The sequence below is a fragment of the Carassius gibelio genome, chromosome B19 (assembly GCF_023724105.1).
Source record: "Carassius gibelio isolate Cgi1373 ecotype wild population from Czech Republic chromosome B19, carGib1.2-hapl.c, whole genome shotgun sequence".
In the NCBI taxonomy this organism is placed as follows: Eukaryota; Metazoa; Chordata; class Actinopteri; order Cypriniformes; family Cyprinidae; genus Carassius; species Carassius gibelio.
In genome coordinates this window covers 32,458,739-32,471,116 of record NC_068414.1, presented here as the reverse complement: position 1 = coordinate 32,471,116, position 12,378 = coordinate 32,458,739, and the positions used below count along the sequence as shown (strand labels likewise).

At 34.4% G+C, this 12,378-nt stretch overlaps 1 protein-coding gene across 1 annotated transcript in view; it reads right to left on the bottom strand.

Annotated features, from left to right (window-relative positions):
- LOC127979719 (H-2 class I histocompatibility antigen, Q9 alpha chain) overlaps nucleotides 1–11,264 on the bottom strand; it is a 29,875-nt gene extending 18,611 nt beyond the window's left edge. Inside the window, exons 1-2 of the mRNA XM_052585340.1 lie at nucleotides 11,028–11,264; nucleotides 770–1,030 (exon numbers count right to left, since the gene is read on the bottom strand). Coding sequence (XP_052441300.1) covers nucleotides 770–1,030; nucleotides 11,028–11,079 — 313 coding nt within the window. The 5' untranslated portion in view covers nucleotides 11,080–11,264. The remainder of the gene's footprint in view (nucleotides 1–769; nucleotides 1,031–11,027) is intronic.
- Nucleotides 11,265–12,378: the final 1,114 nt, after the last annotated feature.

Here is a 12,378-nt window from a genome sequence, read left to right as displayed (position 1 = left end):
TGTTTTCTAATATTTTCATCTCATCTAAAGCATCTCTGTTCACACATTTCACTTCTTCTCCTGTTTCTAAAGCAGAATTAGTTCATTTCTAACAAAAGAAGAACCAGATTAAAAAGATTGTCAAGACAAACTTTATATTGCTTGAAAAAGCAGTTTAAAAAGCTTGAAGTTTGACCACCTGAAATGTAACTTTTCAGTAAAAGCAATGTAATATATTTCTATTTGATAATTTTTTTATTATTATTATATTTTGAGAGAATTTCATTCTACTACTCAATATTTATGCAATAATATTAATCAATAATAATCTGTTTTAACACCTTTTGCCAAAACTGAAACATACAATGTCTTAGTCTAAAAATGTGTAATAAATATGCCTAAATTGTAAAGGTGTCCCAATGTGAAATATTACAATATAGATGGTATTCTTGGCTTTAGTAACTCATCTCATTCTTCTCATTTATCTGATGGTTTAGCTCTTTGAACTGATGGACACAGACACATTCATGATATGTGTGCAGCTTAATGGAAATCCTCTGCCCAGTTCAAATATCATTACCTTAATGTACAATAAACAAGTCAAAAGTGATTATTTCTGTTCTCAGTGGATATTAATGTTTATTTAACAAACAAATCTTTAATAGTGATAAAATAACATAAAAATAAAAGAGACTGTAAATGATAGTTGTACTCCTAACACTATATCATTAGTAAAATAGTCAAGACTAGGATGTCATTGTTGGAAATAGTTTTTTTTTTACCAGTTTACCTGTTGTCTTGTTGAAGCGTTCCTTTGCTACTTGGATGTTGATTTTGAAGTTCTGATGGTAGACATTATCAGTCTGAGTCTCACTGTCCCAGTAATCTGCTCCTTCATTCTGTTTGATCCACTCTGTCTTCGGCACAGTTCTATTTGTGTTGCTGTCAAAGTAAATAAACTGCTGATCATCTACCAGACCTACCACTGTGAGCTCTGGGAGGTTACTGACTCCAGACACACCAGTGTAGAAGTATCTCAGAGAGTGTGTTCCTGTGGACAGAGATAGAAATAGAGATCATTTTTGTCATCAACTGCAGTGCTTTACAACTATAGGACAGGAAGAGCTAAACAAACTTATCACTGTATCTAAACCAACAACATGTTTATTAGATCCTGTACCCAATAAATTACTGAAAGAGTTGTTACCTGTAGCCGAAGAACCACTATCATTAACTCGTCGTTATCTTTAGGTCATGTCCCAAAACCATTTAAGCTGGCGGTTATCAAGCCTCTTATTAAGAAACCAAAACTAGAAATTATAGGCCTATTTCAAATCTTCCATTTATGTCTAAAATTTTAAAAAAGTTGTGTCTGCTCAATTGAGCACCTTCCTGCATAAAAATGATCTGTATGAAGAATTTCAGTCAGGTTTCAGGCCCCACCATAGCACAGAAACTGCACTGCGTCAGATCAAGGCTGCATCTCATTTCTAGTCTTACTTGATCTTAGTGCTGCGTTCGACACCATAGATAATGACATACTCATAGATCGATTACAAAACTATACAGGTATTCAAGGGCAGGCTCTAAGATGGTTTAGATCCTACCTATCCGATCGCTACCATTTTGTTTACTTAAATGGGGTGTCATCTCATTTATCATCAGTAAAATATGGAGTGCCACAAGGATCCGTCCTAGGTCCCCTTCTATTTTCAATATACATGTTGCCCCTTGGTGATATTATTAGAAAATACGGAATTAGCTTCCACTGTTATGCTGATGATACTCAGCTATATATCTCAACGAGACCAGATGAAACTTCTCAATTATCTAAGCTAACAGAGTGTGTTAAAAATGTAAAAGATTGGATGACAAATAATTTTCTCCAATTAAATTCGGATAAGACAGAGATATTAATTATTGGACCAAAAAACACTACACAGAATCTTGTAGATTACAACCTGCAACTAGACGGATGTACTGTTACTTCCTCTACAGTCAGAAATCTGGGTGTTATATTAGACAGCAATTTGTCTTTTGAAAATCATATTTCCAATATTACAAAAACTGCATTCTTCCATCTTAGAAACATTGCCAAGCTACGAAACATGTTATCTGTTTCTGATGCAGAAAAGCTAGTTCATGCATTCATGACCTCTAGACTGGACTATTGTAATGCACTTCTAGGTGGTTGTCCTGCTTCGTCAATAAACAAGCTACAGGTAGTCCAAAATGCAGGAGCTAGAGTCCTTACGAGGTCAAGAAAATATGATCATATTACCCCAATTTTACAGTCTCTGCACTGGCTACCTATTAAGTTCCGTATCAGTTACAAATTATCATTACTTACCTATAAGGCCCTAAATGGTTTAGCTCCTGCGTACCTCACTAGCCTTCTACCACGCTACAACCCATCACGCACCCTAAGGTCACAAAACGCTGGACTTTTGGTAGTTCCTAGGATAGCAAAGTCCACTAAAGGAGGTAGAGCTTTCTCACATTTGGCTCCCAAACTCTGGAATAGCCTTCCTGATAATGTTCGGGGTTCAGACACACTCTCTCTGTTTAAATCTAGATTAAAAACACATCTCTTTCGCCAAGCATACAAATAATGTATCTCTTAAATTGTGAGTGTAGTTGCATCTGATCAAATGTGCATTATTATTCATTAGCTTGGGTTAAACTAATTTTACTTTGTTGGATCAGCAGCTATGCTAATGATGTCTCCATTTTGTTTCTATGTTTTGTAACTAGGATTTACACAAGCTCCAGTCTGGATCCAGAACACCTGAGAAGAGATGATGCTGACCCTCAGAGGACCCCAGATGATGCTAACCCTGAATCAACAAACAGAACTAACAATTATTGCTACATGTGTGACTGCATCATATAATAACTATTAATGAATAATATTGATAGTTCATAGCTGACTACGTCTTGTATTATTATTATTTATTTAGTTATTTAAATTATTATTTTTTTTTTTTTCTAAAATCCTGTCAAACGTGCACAAACTACTAGCTACCACTAAATATTGTAGAAACATCATTTTCTGTAAAGTTGCTTTGTAACGATTTGTATTGTAAAAAGCGCTATACAAATAAACTTGAATTGAATTGAATCATCATCATCATCATCTTAGATATCTCCACATAAAGCCTGTTCAAAATTCACACTTTAAGAGCCACTTAAATTCACTTTCAGGATATACCCTTAAAAATAAAGGTGCTTCCAACGGTTCTTCAATGCAATGCCATAGTAGAACCATTTTGGTTCCAAAAAGAAATCATTAAGTCAAATGTTCTTTTAAAGAACCATCTCTTTCATACCTTTTTATAATCTGAAGAACCTTCTTTAGCCAAAGGTTCTTCAGATGTTAAAGGTTCTTTATGGAACCATTTAGACAAAAAAGGTTCTTCTATGGCATTGTGAAAGCACCTTTATTTTTAAGAGTGTAAAGGTGCATCTCGATAAATTAGAATGTCATGGAAAAGTTTATTTATTTCAGTAATTCAACTCAAATTGTGAAACTTGTGTATTAAATAAATTCAATGCACACAGACTGAAGTAGTTTAAGTCTTTGGTTCTTTTAATTGTGATGATTTTGGCTCACATTTAACAAAAACCCACCAATTAACTATCTCAACTAATTACAATACTTTATAAGACCAATAAAAAAAACATTTTTAGTGAAGTGTTGTCCTTCTGGAAAGTATGTTAATTTACTGTACATGTACTCAATACTTGGTAGGGGATACTTTTGCTTTAATTACTGCCTCAATTCGGCGTGGCATGGAGGTGATCAGTTTGAGGTGGTATGGAAGCCCAGGTTTCTTTGACAGTGGCCTTCAGCTCATCTGCATTGTTTGGTCTCTTGTTTCTCATTTTCCTCTTGACAATTCTCCAAAGATTCTCTGTGGGATTCAGGTCTGGTGAGTTTGCTGGCCAGTCAAGCACACCAACACCATGGTCATTTAACCAACTTTTGTTGCTTTTGGCAGTGTGGGCAGGAACCAAATCCTGCTGGAAATTGAAATCAGAATCTTCAGAAAGCTGGTCAGAAGAAGGAAGCATGAAGTGCAAAAACCACAATGGACCAACACCAGATGACATTACACCCCAAATCATCACAGACTGTCGACACTTAACACTGGACTTTAAGCAACTTGGGCTTTGAGCTTCTCTACCCTTCCTCCAGGCTCTAGGACCTTGGTTTCCAAATGAAATACAAAACTTGCTCTCATCTGAAAAGAGGACTTTGGATCAGTGGGCAACAGTCCAGTTCTTCTTCTCCTTAGCCCAGGTAAGACACTTCAGACATTGTCTGTGGTTCAGTAAATCTCTTTACACGTCTGTGTGTAGTGGCTCTTGATGCCTTGACTCCAGCCTCAGTCCATTCCTTGTAAAATTAACTCAAATTCTTGAATCTTTTTTTTGTCAAATTTCTTGACAATCCTCATAAAGCTGTGGTTCTCTCAGTTGGTTGTGCATCTTTTTCTTCAACACTTTTTCCTTCCACTCAACTTTCTGTTACCATGCTTGGATACAGCACTCTGTGAACAGCCAGCTTCTTTGGCAATGAATGTCTGTGGCTTACAATCCTTGTGAAGGGTGTCAATGATTGTCTTCTCAACAGTTTTCAGATCAGCAGTGTTCCCCATGATTGTGTGGCCTATAGTGAACCAAACTGAGAGAACATTTTGAAGGCTCAGGAAACCTTTGCAGGTGTTTTAAAGAGCCAGTAAGATGAAAATTCTAAGCTTCCTATCACTGTTTATAAGTCCTGTACATTAGGTTTAAATCCATCCAAGGTTAAAAAACATTGTCATTTTGTCAAAATATCATTTTAAAATTACCTCAATTCTCAGAGATCCCCAAACGGTTCACGCGAAGCTGTTCAAAAGATTCAGTTTCCTTAAACCCCACCTTTCGGTAGCATACTGTGTTCTGATTGGTCAACTAACATAACCAGTTTGGATTGGTTGTTCCGCACACACCTCCACGGTAAACTATGCATTAGCATCTGTTTGGGGTGAATTATGTCTTATTCCTCTCATCGCGAAGCAAACAGTAAAATAAAAAACTTGAACAGCCTCGCTGCTTTTTCTTCTGTGTGGGTGTATTCAAGCCGCGCTCTTCAGTTTGAATCTGAATAGCGCGTTCAGCGCGGGGACGTGGTCACATTAGATATAATGAAGGGAGACGTGAAAAACAGTCATTGCGTTGTTTTCATATGGATTACTTTATCACAGAATATCTGTTATCGGCACTTGTTTAGTTTTAAAGTAGACATGTCAAGCTTTCTATAGATATCTCTCTCATGTCTCTTCGTTGAGTATTCACGGAGTTACACTTCATTTTAATGACGTGTTTGTAAATGAAGATCAGCACAGACAAAGGATTTAGAAAAGAAAAGCAGTCATCAGTGAAATGTTGTGAACACAACAAAAGGGATTTGTTTTACTGCTCTGGTATTGTTGTGAAAATGAATTTTAGCCATTGGTTCTTCTGATTTTCATTCTTTGGCAGTGAAAATAAAACAAACAGTCTCCTCGACATGATGCTCTCACACCAACCAGAGCGTCTGTGTGGGGGGGCCCAAAGGGGCAGGTCAGAGTTCCGTTTCTCCCAAGACGGTAGGCGGAGATTATTATGCAAAGTGTTCCTAGTGACGTACATAGAGATGGGCAAAAGATTGGAAATCTATAACGACTCGTTTCAGCGATTCAGAGTCGACTCCTTACTTTAGAAGCCAATAACTCTATAAATCGTGTACTTTTTGGTTTAATTATTTGCACATTGTTTACACAGATGGACAGCTACATCATACACTGTAATACAGGTAATTTTTGATTTCCCATCTGTGTGGCTCTGTGTTAGCTGATTGGCATGTTACTGTAATAATAGAACGTTCGTAATCATCGGGAAGAAGGAGGCGGGAACAGGCGCACAATCAAACATTTTAATAATTCAAAAATAAACACAAAACAGTGCACCAGCCCCTCACGGATGACTGGTGCGCACAAAATAAAAAGCAAACATAAAATATGTCCCAGGCCTGGTCCTCTCTCGTCCTTCACGGTCGTCGCTCCAGTTTTATATCCTTCCATCTCCTACGTGGGACTCGAGACAGGTGGTGGGGCGCAGGTGTAGCTCATCTCCAATCACTACACCTGGCCTCACTCCTTGTTCTCACGTCTCTTGGCCCCGCCCCACTCGTCACAGTTACATATTATAATTTGTTTAGATATAATTTGTTTTATAATTTGTTGGTGGGTTTTTTGTTAAATGTGAGCCAAAATCATAACAATTAAAAGAACCAAAGACTTACTTCAGTCTGTGTGCATTTAATTTATTTAATACACAAGTTAATTTATTGGTAGGTAGGCGTAGGGTTTTATTGTCCCAAAAAAGAAGTGGCATTCATTTAATAATTTGAATTAAAATTATAATTTACATTCAATACATTATTATTGCATACTGTTTTATAATGTACTACAATACTGAGGTGCAGATAATTGCTACTATTTGTAATAAGTCGTATAAAAGCAGAAAATCTTGCTGTTTTAACAGGGTAAATAGAATCCATTGCTATTTGCACTTTGTGTAAATAGCCGCTGCCTTAAAAAAATTCCCTCATGTCTAAATTCAACATGAAGTGGGATGGTTCGCTGCAGAAAGAGGCATTTGAAAAGACCGCACTGTTCTCAATCATTAGAGGATTTGTATAAAAAAATTGACTGTTAAGTTAATTAGGGGGGACTTGGGTTGGAGACGGTCTAAGTTTTCTTTGTTTGCTTCGTTTTTGGATTATTTTTGGTCTTGTTTTGATTTCCCCCATTTTGCTTTGGGTTTGGGTTGCTTTTCTACAGCCCCGCAACAGTACATTCTACATTCATACAGACACCCTGCATTACACACTGACGAAACTGATGTTTCCTTGAAGTATTCTTTAATGTTTTTATTTTCCTATATTTGAAGTTATTTTCTCATTAGAATAAAGTTTTTTGTTTTTTTTCTTTTGAGCTTAGTTTTGGTTGTGTGTCCTTTTTCTTGCTTCCCCTCCGATAACATAAATAAGTTAAGTGTTAAATAAGTGTGATAACATGCTCTTTATTTGTATTAGATTTTTTTATATCTTAAGAAATGTAAAATATTTTTGTCATTCTTTACATTTTTTATTATCCTAAGTTGTGAAACAAATCCATATTTTTATTATAATCTTTATAATTAAGTGTTTTGAATTTATATTTAATTTTTTCATTAATTCTTTTATATTTTTTAGAATTTTGTATTATCTTAAAATTGTATACTATAAGTTGTTAATGTTATTTTTCTTAATAAAAGCTTTATATTTGGATGGAGTATGTTCTTGGGCTATGGTTAGATGTCTATTAAATTTTCACTGACAGCCCAAATTCAGTCTTGTTTGTGTTTGGTTGCTATTAGACATCTTCTAAACGCAAAATTGTTTGCTGGGAATGTAAAGATGGTGTTTTCTCTTGTCTTTGATCATTTGAAAAATATTAATAATATATAGTATATAGCCAAGTTTCATTTGAAAGTTAATGCAAACAATGCAAAGACAGACCGGAAGGAAGTTGCTCATCGACGCCATTCTTGTGCACCTAGCACATAAAGGCTTAATAAAAAATATTGACCAGATACTGTTTAAGTTTTTGTAGAAAAACTCAATTCATTATATTAGAAAATCCAATGTAATGAATATAAGCGAAAAGGGTGGTCTTAATATTTTGGATTTTAGTACTTTAAACTATACCTTTAAAATTAATTGGTTGAACTAGTTTAGAAAGAACCCAGAGACTTTGTGGAACTTTATTCCTAATTATATTGTTTGGTGGTCTGGATTTTCTTCTGTTACGTAACTATAAAATTGAAAAATTACCAGCAATATTATCTGCCTTTCATAGGCAGTATCTTTTGGCTTGGTCTTTGCTATTTAAGCACAACTTTTCACTTCATAAATATTTTATTTGGAATAACTGTTAAATTTTGTACAAGAATAATTCTATATTTTATTCCGAATTGGTTTGATAAAAATATCTTGTTATTTAGTCAATTAATTAATTCTCAGAGATTGTTGTTTTCATATAAGGAATTTCTAAATAATTTTCACTTTCCTGTTTCTCCCAAATAATTTTCAATAGTTATGGGTTCAGTCCCATCAGGTACTCTTTCTTTATTGAGAGGAACTCAATCTCTACTTCCAGTCTCTTTGAGTTTGGTTAATACTTCTGATGGCAAATTGCGCTTTGCTTTTCCTTTTAAAAACAATAATAGATCAGTCCAGTCAATATTTCAGCAAGACATTGGGTCTCGTTCACTAATTTTTGTGTACAATTTTCTTATTTATACGCACATTTGAACTTCTCACAAGAACTTTCCGCCTAATTCACAACACGTGCGTACGCACACGAGCTCGTTCTTAAACTCGTTCTTCTGTTAGTGAATTTGGAGTCTTCTAAATGAGTGCCCGCGTGCACGAGGTCAGTAATTAGCATAATTCACGCCCAAACCAGCTCCATATAAGGGCTTTCCACAACGAGGCACTTGTACAGAGAAATACAATTATGGCACCGAAACAAAAGACAAAGAAAAATAACTTTAACGATAATGAACGTGAGGTTTTGCTGTCGGAGGTGGAAGCCAGGAAAAATTATTTATTATTTAAAAGTGTATCCACTGGCATAACGGGCACAGGTAAAAAGGAAGCATGGGTTATAACACAGACTTGGAGATAAGGTGGTGAGAGTGGTTGGTGATGTGGCTTAGGTGTGGTTCCAGTGAGTTGCATAAATCAATGAGGACTTCTCTGGGCAACCTAAAGCGACTGAACAGCCATTCGTCACTCTCAGCGAACATATCTGTGTGCTCTCTAAAGACGCCCTCTCTCCTTAGAGCGCGCGCCGCGATGTCTTCAAGCAGTACCAAGTGTGCCATGCCTCTAGTCTAAACACAAGATGAGACACATTAATCACCGTTTATATAAGGATCGATCAGGTGATTATTGTTTGGACCTCTAATATTTTATATATATATATATATATATATATATATATATAATATTGGAACTGTAATTATAATTTATCAATAACATCTAATTATATAAGGGTTCTTAACACATGCTTATAAGGCCCCCGTTTGTACATGATTATTGCATACGCATATTTCATGCAAAAATCTGTGCCTACGCATATTTAGTGAATGAGACCCATTGTTACTTTACCACCTGTGACCGCTTACTGGAGTAATGTGTATTTGTTGGAAAAAAGTGTGGATGCTTTAACATCTCTTTTTTTTTTTTTACCAATAAAGTAAAAGAGATTTCTTTTAAAATATCAAATCAATACATGAAAAAGTTCAAAAAGGATATTTCCTCCAGTTGTTCTTTCTGTGACATCTCTGATGAAACTGGTATTGTCCATTTACAAAAATGTTTTGGCAAGATTTTTTAGGATTTATTAGGTCTGAAATCTATAATGAATGTGGGTTATATTAGAGGAATGTGGTCGGGCTTTGTTGATTTTAATCAATCTAAAAATGTCATTTTTATGTGATTAATCTGCTCCTGTTACTAGCTAAATTCCCCATTCATAAATCTAAATGTCTTAATACTAAACCTCTCTTTCTAATATTTGTGAAAGAACTTTAAAATACTTATTTTCAATTAAGTTGTCTGAGAACAAAAAAGCCTTAAAAACATTATCTGTTTGTAACTCTTTTCCTTTTTTCAGTGTCATGTAATTCTCATTATTTGTTAATTTTTAATTTAATTTATATTATTATTATTCCCCCATTGTTTTTTTTGTTTTTGTTTTTTTGTATTCTGTTGTTATCTGTTATTACCTGTGTATTGTTTTAAGCATAAAAAAGTTAAGGCTCAATAAGTACAATATATCTTTATAAAGGTGTAATAGTATAAACATTAATTTAACTTCTTAATTTTTGGAATAAGTTTTGCAAGACATACTTTGTTTTAATTAGAACAATATTTAGCCAGAAACCTTTTTTTTTTTAAATCAAGTCTGCTAAAGCTAGTGTGGTTCTTAGTAGACTACTATATAACACTATATAACTATATAACTTAGTAGGCTATAATATAACACCTGAAAGCAAATAACGTATCTGAACTAATTGATAGAAGACTTGTTGCCTTCATAATTTCAAGATCTAACGTTATATAATTGATGGAATAGCTATAGGCCTAGTTTAAAAACTACAAATGAAGAAAGCAAATAATGATTTGATGTGGGCTAAACCCTATGGTTAAATCTTCAATGCATTATTTTCGATTCGTCTATTTCACAAAAAAAAATAAAAAAATTAAATTAAAAAAAACGGTTGCAAGAATAAGTTTGTGACCTTGCCATGTTGGCTATAAAGTCTGCAGTCAAAATCTTCATAAAATCAAGAAAGGTGGATCTAAACGGTTTAAATTTGCTATTTTTATTAGCTGATGTTATGGGACTCATACACTGTGAAACAATAATTTTAAAGTTTAAACAATATTTCCCAACATGTCCGTCATCTGTTTCCGGGTAAAAAAGCGTTTCACAGGTTAAAAATGAAACTGATCTGCATCTCACACGACACACTAGCATGCATATGAGTAACATTAAAACACAACAGAACAACAAACAATATTTTTTGTGAAATTAAACCACAACTAATGAAATAAGTATTTTTTGTTTGTTTGGTTAGCCTCACACGAAATTATAGAGCTATTTTTTCAATAGGCTTAAGAACAACATATGCCTTCAAAAGATCTATATAATAAAGAATATGCTCTCTTCCAAGTGTGTAAATCATTGGCTACATATTTTAAGAATAAAGAATATAAAAATGTTTATCATGGGTCAAAATAAATATTTCTGAGAGAAGTGTCAATATCACAATGGCATTTGACTGGTTGTGGGCTTTTCATAAAGTTGTCAGTTTTAAAGTAAAATAATATAAATATCGTACAGTGGCACAGCAAATTTTTAAAGAAAGCACTAGCTACTGTAAAATTAACAAAGTCTACTCACCAGCACAGACGAGATGAACTCCGACAAACAGAAGCCCTACAACGAGCTGCATTCTTTTTTCATTCTCATTTTCTTGAGAGGGAGTTCTTTTTAGTTGTAAAATAATATTCTAAGCTAGATAAATTAATTCAAATATTCAAGTTAATTCCAAATGTCGCTCAAGGTGTTGACTTTAAACTAGTAAAATGTCTCTCCAACAACACCTAAACAGGTTCTGAATTTCCAGCTAGTAGTCTAGAGTACGGACATGTGCAGCGTCAGAAGTTACTAGGCGGAAATACCTTCAGTGTACTGATTACACAACAGTGAATAGCAATATGGATATACCTGCTTTGTTCTGCCATTTTTCCCAAATAAGAAGAAAGCTAAATAAAGGAACTCCATATTGTCAATCAACTTTTACTACACTGTAAAAAGTATTTCGTAGTTGTAAAGTTGTTTACTAGACTATAAAATAGTAAATAAAAGTATATTTCCTATTTTAGATTTTCAAATAATTCAATGTATTACTTGCAGTTTCTTTGTAATTCATTGTGAAATTTGTGTTTGGCCTAGAGCATGGAAATCTCTTTATATTTACAGATAGACCAAAGTCTAACTCCAGGTGAGGCAGTTCATTTTGTCCATTGATGCTTAACATAGGGCTAGTGGGGGTGGGGCAGCAAGGAATAATGTATATTAACATGTATGATATCAGAAAGGAAATGGAGGAAATGTCCTAGATTTGAACAGAAAGTACAGAGTACAAGGAAAATAGGGATACTTCATTTTTCATACATTTTCAAAAATAAATATACATAAAGTGTGATTTTTCACTAACTGCAAAATATAGGCACAGTGCCGTGAAAAGTTTTTTATTTTTATTTTTTGCATATTTGTCACACTTAAAAGATTCAGATAATCAAACAAATTTTAACACACAAAGATAATGCAAGTTAATACAAAATGCATTTTTAAATGAAGATTTCATTTATTAAGGGAAAAAAGTTGTCCAAACCTGGCCTTACATGAAAATTGTATTGCCCCCTCCTGTTATATTCTGAAAGAACTGTGATTAACCTCATTATTTTAAAAAGCAAAATTAAATTTCACTCACCACACCCAGACCTGTTGAATCAAGAAATTACTTAAATAGAATCTGTCTGACAAAGTGAAGCGTGCTTACAGAGCAACTCATCATGCCGCAATCTAAAGAAATTCAAACAGATGAGAAACAAAATAGTTGGAAAGGGTTATAAAGCCATTTCTAAGGGGGCTTTTACACTGGGCTCGTTTGCTGCGGTCCGAGCCCGAGCACGATTGTTCCCGGCGCTGCCTGCAGCGATGGCCTGCTTTCACACTCAATTGTTGT